This window comes from Babylonia areolata, chromosome 1, assembly GCF_041734735.1.
Source record: "Babylonia areolata isolate BAREFJ2019XMU chromosome 1, ASM4173473v1, whole genome shotgun sequence".
Taxonomy (NCBI): domain Eukaryota; kingdom Metazoa; phylum Mollusca; class Gastropoda; order Neogastropoda; family Buccinidae; genus Babylonia; species Babylonia areolata.
The window spans coordinates 11,719,276-11,735,098 of record NC_134876.1 but is presented as its reverse complement, the minus strand read 5'-3'; the positions used below and the strand labels follow the sequence as shown (position 1 = coordinate 11,735,098).

Sequence of the window (15,823 nt, the reverse complement as noted above, 5' to 3'; positions counted from 1 at the left end):
TAGGTGAAGGATGACTTACCCTTATGCTGTCAGTGAACTCTTCCAGAGCTTTGGCTCCCTGTTAAACAACCCAGGTACACATGATACATTGTGACGAAAATCATGAACATCCATTTCATCATTCTGACAAAACAAATTCTACATGAATTTTCCTTTCAGACTTTTTCTTCCAGTGTGCAATTATTTTGCAAACCTTTTCTAACTTAGAATGTACACTTAAACCAATTCATCCAGAACTACACAAATAAATGCTCCTAGAATTTGAAATACCAAAATGAATTTATCACCAGGCCAGATCATGTCCAAACATGTATGCATGGACATGTCCACATTAATGAAGCACGGCGGCACAAGGCAGTACATTTAGTTTCGTTATGAAGCAGAGGGGAGGGGCAGAACAGCGAGCGAGCGTGTAGCGTTGGAAAGGTGATAACCTGGACAGACAGGCAGGCAGTCTTTGGCTGTAGCGCTCTGCCGCACCACTAACTTTGCGCTATTCTCAGCGGAGCGCATGTTACACGGGCAGTGTGTACAGCTGTGAACAGCTTTGCTGCCACTGATAAACTGTCAGAAACAGGGTGATGTGCTTTTAAAAAATAATACTCTGTGTCAGAATGCAACAAGAAGGGCGCTATGTGTGTGAATGGATGTGTAATTCTCTGACAAATTTAACGATACCAAACATGAGTAGGTTTAATTTCCTACATGCAGTGTACAAGTGGTACAAAACTCAGTGAGCACACGAACATTCTGTTTGAACTGAGGAACACACACGAAACGTAGTTCAAATTCAACTCAGTGTTGTGTGTGTATATCGTTTTAGTTCGAGATAAAACTTATATCATGATATACATGCATGTCTCCACAATACAACTGGAAGGAAAATATAGCCGATACTGTCACCTAGAGGTGGCAGACCGCCCTGGATTTAGTGTCAGTATTTAACAGTCAGCTCCACTGAGAACTGCTGCCAGCCACCTGAGTTTCACACTTCTCCACTGGAAGAGAGACAGACAGACAGACACATATGCAGAGACAGACATACTGAGAAACAGAGGCACATGTACAGAGAGAGAAAGGGGAAAGGCACAGAGAGAGAGGGAGGGAGAGAGAGAGATTTACACCGACTAGATGTTTTGCGTCAGTATGTGTGCCTTTGCTTGCGACATGCATTTGGTCATTCTAAAAGATACACCTTGACCATACCATGCATTTAGTAAACAATCAAAATGTAATGTGCTGACATGCATTTGTAAGTTCTAAATAATAAAATATATTCCTAACTGAACTTATAAACTCGTATGAATCCTTGTTTGCAGTTGGTAATCCACTGAGTTGAAGTTTGACATTAAACTCAAACATTTTTTTTCTTTTTTTTCTCCTTTCAATGTGTGTGTGCACAGGAGGAGAAAAGAACATGGCTGAAAATATGTTATTCTCCGTTTTTTGTGTGTGTGTGTCAGTGACAGGTGTTTTGGGTGTGATTGGAGATGTGTTTGTGCACAGTGTTGTTTTTTTGACTGGTGTTGATGTGGACTGACAAAATGACGTTGACACACGGTCATCGGTATCAAAGCAGAGGTCAGACAGATCAAAACTTTCATCCGCGCATTTTTTTACGGGTGCTGATCATCTTTTTTTTCGGACGACCAGGTTGACTTTTTGAGTGATGAAAACGGCATGTTGTGCACTGACCCAAAGATAGATCTGGATCGAAAGTTGTCCAGATTTGTGACATTCTGTCAATGTCAAGTGCAACATTTTCATTTGCAGTTTTGAACTGAGAATTTCCATGAGTATGTTTCATTTTTATCAGTTTTTTGTAGCACTTGATACAAATGCATGTGGGATGTTTGCCCTCTTCATCATTCAAAACATCTAGACTGAAAAAACAAAACAGTTCAGAAGCATACTTGGCACAAAGTCTCGCATTCAACCCCTTATCTTTATCTCTTCTGAGAACCCGTTCACCACACACAGGACACATACAATCCAAACGTCTCATGTGTTAACTGAGGGTATGCTGTCCAGTCAGCAAAGCTGCCGCTATGGCACCAGATTCCATTTTTGACGGCACACACACACACACACACACACACACACACACAAACTTAGGTCAAATAATTGGATGTAACACAAAAACGCACAGTATCTGGTAAATTACACGACACACTTAAAGTTCACATTCACTGGTATCATGTATACAAAAATGACAGCAAACTTAAATGTTAGGTACGAATGTGATGGCATGAAAATCACTAAAATAATACACCTTTCTCTGCTGGAAACATAGGCACAAAGAGGCCTGCGCGCACTCCCCTTCCTCCCCCCCCGCCCCCTCATCCCAGGGGAATCTAGGTCAGCAGCAGTGCTCCTGACCGCTCAATGAATTCTGGAACTAAATAGCTCTGCTGGAAGTTAAGTGGCACAGCCGTGGAAGGCACATCCACACATGCCCATTTCCATTCCAAAATGCCTCTCCTTACAAAAAAAAAAGAGAGAGAGAGAGATGCCTACACACACCCACCTCAATGCACAAAATGTTTCTCCTCACAATCAACCACACCACCCACCCAGCAAGGCACGGCAGGCCTAATCACACACCCACTTCAATGCACAAAATGCCGATCCTAACAAACAACCCACCCTTGACCACACCCAAGCAAGACACTGCACACTGAGAGATGCCCACACACACGCACTTCAATGCACAAAATACCTCTCCCCACAATCAACCACACCACCCACCCAGCAAGGCAAGACAGGTTTAACTCCTTCTACTCAAGATACTAGTTAACTCATACTATGATTACTTCCCCTGTAGACCAGGTACAAGTATTCTTGTACAAACACACTATTCTGATTTGTTCTTTCTTGCTTGGGACAGTTGGCATTCTGAACTGAACTGCATACAGATTCAGGAAGCATGAAAACAAAGCTTTGTTTGACAGATTAAATCTACGATTCCCCATTGAATTTCGCCATTTTAGTGAACCATCCTGTTTTTTTCTGCAGTGGTCTCATGTAGTACTGGTCTAGGGGAGTTGTAGCAGGCATGTAGCTGTGGGGAAGAATGAGTTAATCACACTGAAGAGACGTCCCCACACAAAGTACTGACCGTGCTGTCCAGCGTGGAGAGAAGGGAGGCCAGCTTGGCTCGGGTGGGTGCCTGACAGCCCTGCCAACAGTCAGCATACTTCACCATCAACAGCTGTGCTACCACTGGGAAGCATGAGTTAACTGCGCTCTGCTGCATACACTCACACACACACACACACACACACACACACACTAACACTATCACTAACACAACACACACACATACACACTAACACATGTTTGTGTGTCAGGAATTCATCTAAACATTTACGTATGCAACTGTATCTTTTTCTGTCATGTTTGTTAGCAGACTGTTCCATTTGTATGTTTTTCAATTATCACTGACAGAAAAACAGATATTTTGTATACTACTATTTCTTTCCAATAGTACTTTCAAGGTGAATACGACATTTTAAAAAATGAAGATGCTACACTTGCCATCACAGAAAGCACGACTTGCATTACACACTATTCATCTTACATGAAATATACATTCTACAGACTCTGACTATGCAGTTCATGAATTTATAAGATACAATCATTGACAAGAACTTTCAGATAGGCTATACAAAGAATACAGACAAACAGCCAAGTACTCATTTCAACACACAACAACATAAAACACACAGCAATGTAGCACATAATAAAAGGCAAATGCACTGACCTCCAAAATCAGATCAAACTCTGGTTTGATGGATCGCAAGTGTCGGACGATGGGAAAAATGGACAGAACAGCTGAGTACTCATGTCGCTGCATGTTCTTCCTGGCTGTTCCAGCTATCATCTGCAACACAATAACCAGTGTTTTTTCATTTATTCACTTTTTTTAAGTTTACATTTTGTTCATTTTACCTGAACTCTTTACTGCACACTGTATACTTTTTCAGTTTGAAAGAAAAATATATAAAAATCAAACAAATCACTCACAACTTTTTTGTATCAAAAAGGCTGTTGTTTCTTTTTTTCGTTTTAACTATTCATACCCACTTCCCACCCCCACCCTCCTTTTGTTTTATTGTTTTCTTTATGGTGAGTGCATATGTAAAATGTCTTTTGCTTTTCATGCACAATTGCTTCTGTCTTTTTTTCTTGTCTTTTTTTTCATATTAGTCACAAATCATAAATACATGAAAAATTTTACACAGCTGTTACTTCTGATCACACACTTTTCCACTCAACTCTTGTACTGCTATTTCTGTTCAAACACTGCTGTTCCACTTTAAAGTCTGCATCGTTCAGTCAAACATTCTCAATTATACTGGCACTGTCTGTTCAAACACACCACTTTTCCTCTGTAAAGCCTACAACGTTCTGTCAAACATTAACAATTACGCTGGCACTGTTTGAACAAGAAACACACACAAAAAATGCAAAAATACAATAAAAGAAATATCCAAATTATCAGTCTATTGATCTTTTTCAAGTATGAATGATGTAATGTGTAAAACAATGTATGAAGTATGATATCACATATGCTACTCTCTCTCTCTCACTCAACATTCCTGTTATGAAAAGAGTACAAGGGACTCAACACTGACTCCAGATTGAAGTGATACTGTCTGCTAGTTATCTGTTCATGTTTACCTTATATAGAATTGCTTCATATTGTTTAAGTGAAACTGATGTCATTTGGTGAGTTCTGTTTGCTGTCTATTTGTAGAATATCTTTCATTAATTGCTTATTAACCCTCCCCCAAACTCCCAACATATATATATGTGTCCATGGCCGAAATGCATCATTCATTCATTCAACACTCCTGTTGAGTTTACCTCCCCTTCACTGACAACGGAGTCCAGCGCCTGCTGGATGATGGTATCAAACACTGTGCGTTCGTGTTTCTGCGGCACTATCCCCTTCATCAGGTGCATCTCACTCTGCAAAATAGGCGTACAGGTGATACATCTAACCTCACCACCACTCCGCATCTCTTTTAACAAACACACAGAGTCATGCATGCATCCAAGCATGCACACATACACACATTCACAAACACACACACACACACACACACACACACACATATTTGCACAGGCATATTATACAGACACACACACATTCACTGATGAATATCTTTGAAATCTCATAAATGCAGATATCACAGTTGTTTTATGAAGCCATTCTAAAGTGTCAAAAAAAAAAAAAACAAAAAAAAGGTTTCAGTTAAATTCAAACAACAAAAAGACAAAGACAAAGAGATTCTTTTTTTTTTTTCTTCTTTTCTGGCAATGCAAAAAATTAAAAACTGATAAAGTAAACATTCACATCTGGTGTGTCTTCAAAAACTGTCAATTAGTAAGTAGTGTGGTTCACTGTAACATTGTTTCAAAATATAAACTAAAAAATCTCTGATGATCCATGATAGGCTGACAACTTTTTCCCTCTCCAACCTTTTCCATCTGATGAATTATTCCCATGGCCTCTGAGGAAAGTGGCAGAATGGTTAAGATGCTTATCTGCCAATTCAACATCTGTGAGGGTGTGAGTTCAATTCCCACCTAAACTCCCATGACTAACAATCACATTTTTGCTACGAAATGTCAGCTTTATTTTATTTCTGCTTATCCACCTCTGAAAAAATTATCATTTTCATTATGTTTCTTACAACATTTATGATAAAAGAAAAGTAGATGAAACTATGTGAAGTGTGTTCATGAGTTATTTTCACTTTTCAAAAGAAAAGTTAAACTTTAATATTTGAAAACCATTTTGTTCGTAGAAGTAATGCTTAAAACACACACATGAAGGCTGTGGAAGCAACACCTACCTGCATAAGGCGAAGCAGAGCACTAAGCTCATTGATGTACAAGTCCGTCTCCACATCGGATGGATCTTCCCGGATGCTGTCATTGGCTGCAGAACCCTGGCGTCTGTGTCCTGCCAGTCAGATAACCACTTGTCTTCATTCTCAGTCTTCACACTCAATGCAAAGAATACCACTTGTCTTCATTCTCAGTCTTCATACTCAGTGCAAAGAATACCACTTGTCTTCATTCTCACAGTCTTCACACACAGTCCAAAGAATACCACTTGTCTTCATTCTCAGTCTTCACACTCAGTGCAAAGAATACCACTTGTCTTCATTCTCAGTCTTCATACTCAATGCAAAGAATACCACATTCTTCATTCTCACAGTCTTCACACTCAGTGCAAAGAATACCACATGTCTTCATTCTCACGGTCTTCACACTCAATGCAAAGAATACCACATGTCCTCATTCTCACAGTCTTCACACTCAATGCAAAGAATACCACATGTCTTCATTCTCACAGTCTTCACACTCAGTGCAGAGAATACCACATGTCTTCATTCTCACAGTCTTCACACTCAGTGCAGAGAATACCACATGTCTTCATTCTCACAGTCTTCACACTCAGTGCAGAGAATACATGTCTTCATTCTCACAGTCTTCACACTCAGTGCAAAGAATACCACATGTCTTCATTCTCACAGTCTTCACACTCAATGCAAAGAATACCACATTTCTTCATTCTCAGTCTTCATACTCAGTGCAAAGAATACCACATGTCTTCATTCTCACAGTCTTCATACTCAGTGCAAAGAATACATGTCTTCAGTCTCACAGTCTTCACACTCAATGCAAATAATACCACATGCCTTCATTCTTACTGTCTTCACACTCAGTGCAAAGAATACCACATGTCCTCATTCTCACAGTCTTCACACTCAATGCAGAGAATACCACATGTCTTCATTCTCAGTCTTCACACTCAGTGCAAAGAATACCACATGTCTTCATTCTCACAGTCTTTGCACTCAGTGCAAAGAATACCACATGTCTTCATTCTCAGTATCCTCACTTAATGCAAAGAATACATGTCTTCATTCTCACAGTCTTCATACTCAATGCAAAGAATACAACATGTCTTTATTCTCAGTCTTCACACTCAATGCAAAGAATACCACATGTCTTCATTCTCACAGTCTTCACACTCAGTGCAAAGAATACCACATTTCTTCATTCTCACAGTCTTCACACTCAATGCAGAGAATACATGTCTTCATTCTCTATCTTCACACTCAATGCAGAGAATACATGTCTTCATTCTCACAGTCTTCACACTCAATGCAGAGAATACATGTCTTCATTCTCTATCTTCATACTCAATGCAAAGAATACATGTCTTCATTCTCACAGTCTTCACACTCAGTGCAAAGAATACCACATGTCTTCATTCTCACAGTCTTCACACTCAATGCAAAGAATACCACATGTCTTCATTCTCACAGTCTTCACACTCAATGCAAAGAATACCACATGTCTTCATTCTCACAGTCTTCACACTCAATGCAGAGAATACCACATGTCTTCATTCTCTGTCTTCACACTCAGTGCAAAGAATACCACATGTCTTCATTCTCTGTCTTCACACTCAATGCAAAGAATACCACATGTCTTCATTCTCACAGTCTTCACACTCAATGCAGAGAATAACATGTCTTCATTCTCACAGTCTTCATACTCAATGCAAAGAATACATGTCTTCATTCTCACAGTCTTCACACTCAATGCAAAGAACACTACATGTCTTCATTCTCACAGTCTTCACACTCAGTGCAAAGAATACCACATGTCTTCATTCTCACAGTCTTCACACTCAGTGCAGAGAATACCACATGTCTTCATTCTCTGTCTTCACACTCAGTGCAAAGAAACTGGAAAAACAACAGGTTAATGTACATTTCTTTTGTAAACTCCAAGCATTTTCCAAACTAAAACATAACAGCATGTATCTGCATACAATCTACTCTTTCTTTATCTGATTATATGTTTCTATTCACTGAATCAACCACTTTTTTTCTCTGAGAGAATAGTCATCAAGCACATGCTCCCATAATACTTATAAGACTGATGTAATTATAGACTTGTTGTGTGGACAATAAAAAAACAAAAACCAACAGTACTAACCTGATTCAAAACCAGATTTGTTCAGAGCACTGGATGCTTTCTTGGTGAAATTATTTCTGAAAACAAAAATCCATTGTCATCATCATCACTACCATCGTTATCATACTGTCAAACAAACAAAAAGTGAATAATTTCATCATCATCCTACTAACATCAAATTACTATGCATAGATCAGACATCCGCTCCTTTTTTCAGTTGTTGTTGTTGTTCTCTTTTGGAGCATATGTGGTGAAGTGTATATGGACCCATCTGCATGCTTTGAAACTGAAAGAACTAAGTAACGATTATTGTACTCCACTTCAGGATGGATAACACCAGAACAAGCTTGTCCTGGAGATAACTGCCAAGTAACACAATAATAAACAACAACAACAATGCAAATAACAACTACACACCCATGATGAAGATTACACAGATATATTTCTAACTTCCATACACAAATCTATGTTACTCAAAATCTTCTCAAAATAACATGCAATTCTTTCATCTTCTCTGACATTATTCAGAGCTTTTGAATACAAGTAAACTTAACGCCAGCTCAAGCATAAATAAGCATTGATAGCATCTGTCATTCAGAAAAAAGGAAGCTTCAGTGCGGTTTGATGACACAGTGGATGGGAACGACTTTTTGGTCAGTGTTCTTTAATCACATAGTACACCCACCAGGACTTCATGAAAAAAAGTTCCATGATATGAACATAAAACAAAAAAGCATACATACAAGCTGAGCTGAGTATGCTGAGCTGGAAGTCTGTAACAGTCTATAGTGAGTTCAGGATACATAACCTGAATATCTATTATTAACAGTTGATGGGTTTTTGGGTTTGGTTTTTTTTTTTACAAATCTTGAAAGCACCTTCAAAGCATGTATCAATCATCACAATTACTGATGATAACAATGATGATGATAATGATGAAGATAATCATACGTACACAGACTGATGCTATACATATGATATCTAATCATCATGGCCATTGAAAATGACAAAAAGCCAACAGGAGGACACTAAAACACAGGTACTGAGTACTTACACAAGTCGTATCATACTTTTCCTGGTGGGTGCATCTTTTGAGCCTCTGAACTTGCCTCCCTGAAAACAAATTACATGCACCTGAAAAACATGGAGGCGGCAGACAGTGATAGAGACAGCAGACAATGGCAACAGGCACAGATTGTGGTAAAGAAAAGGGAAACAAGAAAAAGATAAAGAAAGAGTCAATGTACATGTGCTTGTATGTGAACTTGCATGTTTTAACGAACACATTTCTTAGTTTGTAAGTCAGAGCATGCGTAAATATGTATACATGCATGCAGGTACACACACAGACATACTCACACACATACGTATGCACACATGCAAACACACACACACACAAGCGCGCACACACACATACACAAGCACACACACACACACCATACATATACCATCTCATGCACCTGCTTACCAATGATGGTGAGTTCTGACTGATAAAAGACAGTTGGGAAGACGTTCCACTTGAGCTCCTCAAATGATCTTTCAGCCTGAAAAGATCAACAAAGATCCAGTTCAGCAAAAGCTAGAGAGCAGGAACTGAAAAGACATGTCTGCCAGAAATATATTTTTTAGATCAGCAAGCAATATTTATGTAAACCCGCCAAACTTTGGTGCTTTCAGGGGGTTTTTTCACCCATGTTTTGTACCCCAATCATTTCAAATCATTAAGAACTCATTTTTTACTCACACATCCAAACTTCCTCATCCCATTTATTACTTATTAATATCATTGTTTCTTTCTAAGACAGGTAAAGATATAGACAGACAAATCAACACCACAGAGGAAAACACACACCCACACAGAAAAACATATACCCACAGAGACAAACACCCCCCTCACCCCACAGAGACAGAAACACACCACAGAGACAAATGCACGGCACACTGAGATAAACACACATCACACACACACTCAGAGTCAAACACACACCACACAGAGACAAACACATACAACACAGACAAACACACACCACACAGAGACAAACACAACACACAGATACAAACACACCCAAAGACACAAACACACATCCACAGAGACAAACACACACCATACTAAGAAGAACACACACAGTCACCATACAGAGACAAACACCCCTCACCATCCCTCCACAGAGGCAAACACATCGCCATAGAGACAAACACTAACCATACAGAGAAAATACCCCCCACCCCCTCCCTTGAGAAAAACACATCCCCACAGACAACAACCCTGCCCCCCCCCTACAAACCCCCAACCCCAACAGAGAGAAACATCCCCCACCCCCACCCCAGACAACCCCCCCCAACCGCCCCCCAAAAAAGAGACAAACACATCCCACAGAGACCCCCCACCCCCAGCCTCCAAGACCAGTACCCCCTACAGAGGCAAACATACACCCAAAAACACATACCCACACAAACACACAGCACACAGACACAAGCACACACTACACAGAGACAAACACACACCACACAGAGACAAACACACACAAACACACACAAACACACACCCACGGAGACAAACACACACAAACACACACCCACAGAGACAAACACACACCACACAGAGACAAACACACCACACAGAGACAAACACACACCACACAGAGACAAACACACACCACACAGAGACAAACACACACAAAAACACATACCCACACAGAAACAAACACACACCACACAGAGACAAACACACACCACACAGAGACAAACACACACCACACAGAGACAAACACACCACACAGAAACAAACACACACCACACAGAGACAAACACACACCACACAGAGACAAACACACACCACACAGAGACAAACACACCACACAGAGACAAACACACACCACACAGAGACAAACACACACCCACAAAAACACCCACACCCTCTCACCCTTGGAGAGATTTGCTCAGCATTGCGGCACGTCCCTGGCCATAGGACTTGAGGTGTTGGTGAGACTGAGCCTGCTGCACCAGCCACTGGGAAATCTTTACCAAGTCACCCACCACTTTCTCCGGCAGGTGCTCTATTGGCAGGTCAGCATCAGTGGTCACTGGAGGCAAGTCTGCAACACCATGTCCATACTGACCATGTTTTAACCAGACAATTTGGAACTCTGACATCATCAAGCAGACAAAAAGTTTGGAACTCTGACATCATCAAGCAGACAAAAAGTTTGGAACTCTGACATCATCAAGCAGACAAAAAGTTATGTAAAGTTGTTAACTCATGTGTTGCGAATTTTTGAAAGAGGTTTTTGGGTGCTGACAGTTTTGATTGATTAACCATTTTTTCTCACCTCTTTACTTTCTTCTTCATGCCTCTTTCTCATTCCCTGTTCTAAATCTTTTCTGTGCTGGGTCATTATTGTTCACTCATTCTGCCATCGCAATGACATGTGCATGACTCTGCCAAATGGGAGGGAAGGAATTTTGCAAAACATTCTTATTGATTTTGTGTAATGATCACACAGATATGAACGTCAAAGAAAATCCTCACTCAGTTACTGTCATGAGGCCAGAGTTCAGTGTCTTGACAATCACAGAATTCAGGGCAATGCCATGATGTGATAACAAGATGCTGATTATGGTCTCTGTTTTCTCCAGTTACTGAGTCATATAATCTTGTACACAATTTCAAAATTTGAATATTTTACCAATAATTCCAAGTCAGAAAAAATATGTGCCAATTTTACCCCCCCCCCCCCCCCCCCCCCCCCTCCCCACCCCCAGCCATTCAATGACAATGGATCATATTGAAAGATCTGCAGGTCATAGATGCGACCATTATCATGCAAATATTATGCCTGCCGGAGCAAATCAACAATAAGTGTACATATACACACTTTTGCATGCCCATACCCACCCATCCACAACACAACACACACACACACACACACACACACACACACACACAAACACACACACACAGATGATAACATACCCTCTTCAGAAGACAGCATATCCACAATCATGACTGGAGGCACCGGGTGTCCATGTCTGTTCAGCAGAGACCTGAACTCATGCTGCAAGGCTTGCGTCCCGTCCACAAAAATATGTTTCTGCACATAGCAGCTTTCCGCATACACTTTGCAAACAGTCTAAGATTCATCAGAATGACTTGTATTGATTGATCATTCAAACAGTTCGCTAGAATGAAAACAGTAAACATCAACTGAATTTAAGATACCACAGCAACAGTTTGGTGGCTGAATAACAATGATCCATAGAATGATAGATTGCATTATTCTGTGACTTGTGTTACTTAAGTGTAATGTGTTGAGACACACTGTGTTTTGCTGCGCTGTACTATGTTGTGATTTAACTAAACTGATCTGCATTGTACCGCTTTTGGTTGGCTTAAGCACAGTTGTGTTGTGTTGTGTTGTGTTGTGTTGTGTTATTTTGTTTTGTTTTGTTTTATACTGTTTTGAATTGTGCTGTGCTGTCCTGTATTGTACTGTTCTGTATTGCACTGTATTATGCTACACTGCTTTGTGCTGTATCACACTGCATATTGTAGCTCACTACTGGTACAAACCTCTGTGATGGTAAAACAAAGTTTCAACACACATTTGAACACAGAGTGGAAAAAAAATTGAACGGATTAATCCTTTAAAACACACACAGACACACACAGACACACACACACACACACACACACACACACACACACACACACACATTACAACCAAAATAATGTAAATAAAATTTACCTCAAAAGAATAAAACAATGCCTATCAAAGAGGGACAGAAAAACGTACAATGTCAGCAAGTTCTTTGCTGCCGGAGTTGTAGGTCTCAAAATACTTCTGGGCCTTCAGCACCTTCTCCATGTAGGCCAGATAGGTGTCCAGGTCACAGGCTGCAGGCCTACACAACACAGAAATACACAATGCAGCAGTGCAGGGTCTCCTCAGGTGTGTTGCCTCCTGGCGACCTAACATCAATAGTTCCCTATGGACTGACAATGCTGGGACTGTGACAGACAAACCTGGGTGTGGCTGTGTATGGGGGATTCATAATGAGAGGTGTTGGAGTAATCAGTTAATGCCATTGAAATGGCACAGATGATGGGTCAGAAAAAAAGAAAGAACATTTTTTTAAAATGCCTTTCTCCACCCATCTGGCCAAGCAGATATCACTGCAGCAATCAGCAAGAACTAATCAACACACCATCAAAACAATAACAAAGCACGCCACAATATTAACCAAGAATGACCATGTATATCAATTGAAACAATACAAAACTGTGACGTGCTGCAGCAATGTATCTGGTGCCATTTGATGCGGAGGTTCAAGTTATCTGTGACTGAGTGTGAATGATAACCACAGGGCACCATCTATATTCCAAACTTAAGTTTAACACTCACCCTTCTTTGACAATGGCCTCCACATCTTTTGCTGCATGGTAATAGCTAAGAACAGTATCCAGTGTGTGCATGGTCTTTTCAATATCTGGTCAAAATCAAGGATCACCAATGTCACAGTGTCCATCAATCGTTCTCCCCTGTGCCATAACACTATCCAAAACCTTTCCACGTGATAATTACTGCTTCCTGTCAGTGCTGCTTTAGATCATTGTGCTGGAAGATGACCACAAACTTATGGAAGATTCCCAGCACCTTGGGAGACAAGTAACAGAAGAAAAAAAACAATTACTGAATCAATGAAACTTTAAAATAACAGAACTAGATTACTGCAGATTGACTGTGAAGGATTGGTTATCTTGAAAAATTTAACTCATGACTTCTAAGTTAACATTTGGCTTGGCATTTCACCCAACAGTAATTTCATTAAATAAAACCTGAACTAAGACTTTCTTTGGTTTCAACACAACTTCAATGTACCTTATTCAGTCCTTCCAGTTGCATGATTAAAATCTTCTTTTTATATTCCTCACACTTTTGTACAGCATGCACACACCTATACATATGTACACACACATTTGTATGCAAGCACACACATACACACACACACACACACACACACACATGCGCACGCGCACACACGCACGCACGCACACTCACACACACACACACACACACACACACACACACACACACTGCAACTGCAAAAATCAAGGATACTCTCTTGTCGCCTGCGCAGGTTTTCTGTTTCATTGTAGACTGGCACAATAGTGCTCTCCAGGTGCTGCAGGCGATTCTCAAAGCTTTCAAGGATGCCCAGCATGTTCTGTGTGTTGCTGCTACTGCGACTCAGGCAGTCCTTCAACACTTCTAGGTTGTGGGCTTCCTGTACATGCCGACAATAGCAAAGGAGTTCTTCTTCAGTAGGTCACTTCAGTTATAGATTAAAAAAAAATTTAAAGAGAAACTGGTATGCATGTGTGTGTTTGGTAAATATGTGTATATATAATGCCATACAGAGTATTTTATGTAAAAAAAAAAAAAAAAACCATAAAAGACACAATATGTGTGTGTGTGTGTGTGTGTGTGTGTGTGTGTGTGTACAGCTTGTACTGCATGTCATACAAACATATCTGGAGTGGTGGAGAAGACAAAGTTCTTATCTTTTAATTCCTGTATCTATCATAAACGAAAATATTTCTGCCATAAAATCAGTTACATAATCTTTTGCAAACAGTTCAGTTTGAAATGAAATTTGTTGAGAATATGTTGCTTGGTTATCTGTATTCTGATTGAATTTTTAAAGTTTACACCCACCCAGCTCATTTGATATTGAGGGATAACAACAGGGATAACAGTCCCAGGTAAGTTGGATAAGACAGGTCTTCATCTTATAGCACTTTAATGAAGCCACCAGACCAATACCGCATTTAAAGAAGGGCAGGAATACGCTCATTTTTATCCTGGGTGGGAAAAGAACTCTCATTTCGAACACGAGCTAAGTAATCTACCAGTGGAGGCAGGAAGTAGTAGTACCTGAACCACTTCTGTGTGTTATATTCATGTAAAAGACCGGGTATATGCTTGTAAAATACCCTGTAATCCAAGTTTGAGTTTGGTGGATTATGTCTCATGGACTGATGGAGACGCAAAAATATCCAGCATGCACAAACCATAGCAACAAGGATCATTTGCATAAGAAGAAATAATCATCTGATTTCTTTCTTCTTTTTTTTACTCACTTTGCTACTTCCTTTGTTGTAAATGTAAGTAGAACCTGCCAATCACATCAGAATTTGTCTAGATTTTTTTTTTTTTTTTTTTTTTACATCCCTCATGCGCGAGGATCTAATGGATTAAATAGCTAAACACAGTGTGTGTGTGTGTGTGTGTGTGTGTGTGTGTGTGTGTGTGTGTGTTCGTGTTTGCCGCGCGCGCATGTACACGCAAACTGTAAATCTGTTGTAAATTATTGTTTATCTTTTTTTTCCGATCACCAGAGACCCTCTCACTCACGAGAGGGGAGGGGCACAACTGAATCATGAATGCGAAGGGAACATTTCCTGAATCTAATTATATAATTTTACAGAAAAGATCAGGCTGATAATTACCTTTTCAAGCTTTTTGTCAATGTCATATTTTAGTTCTGATATTTCATCCATTTTTCTGGCAACGCACAGACGATCAACAGCAGCGAACTCGTTGTACGCTCTATAATCCCTGCGGAAGAGATAAATTCGTCTGCAGAAACAGGAAGTTTAGGCATCACAGCATAAATGAATGGAATATTACCTGCTTGAAACAAATTCACTGCTAGTCATTAAAAAAAATAAATAAATAAATAAAATTAAAAAAAACAATACACCAGAATGATAAGTCCAATTGAATACCAGACTTTTTTTCTGAAAATAAATCAG

The 15,823-nt window shown here is 39.9% G+C and overlaps 1 protein-coding gene across 1 annotated transcript in view; it reads right to left on the bottom strand.

Annotated features, from left to right (window-relative positions):
* Positions 1–15,823, bottom strand: part of LOC143279500 (exocyst complex component 7-like) — a 27,591-nt gene extending 11,768 nt beyond the window's left edge. Inside the window, exons 1-14 of the mRNA XM_076583551.1 lie at positions 15,518–15,823; positions 14,127–14,292; positions 13,410–13,494; positions 12,801–12,909; positions 11,981–12,098; positions 10,931–11,102; positions 9,476–9,551; positions 9,062–9,120; positions 8,029–8,084; positions 5,865–5,974; positions 4,870–4,974; positions 3,764–3,883; positions 3,119–3,178; positions 20–58 (exon numbers count right to left, since the gene is read on the bottom strand). Coding sequence (XP_076439666.1) covers positions 20–58; positions 3,119–3,178; positions 3,764–3,883; positions 4,870–4,974; positions 5,865–5,974; positions 8,029–8,084; positions 9,062–9,120; positions 9,476–9,551; positions 10,931–11,102; positions 11,981–12,098; positions 12,801–12,909; positions 13,410–13,494; positions 14,127–14,292; positions 15,518–15,568 — 1,326 coding nt within the window. The 5' untranslated portion in view covers positions 15,569–15,823. The remainder of the gene's footprint in view (positions 1–19; positions 59–3,118; positions 3,179–3,763; positions 3,884–4,869; positions 4,975–5,864; positions 5,975–8,028; positions 8,085–9,061; positions 9,121–9,475; positions 9,552–10,930; positions 11,103–11,980; positions 12,099–12,800; positions 12,910–13,409; positions 13,495–14,126; positions 14,293–15,517) is intronic.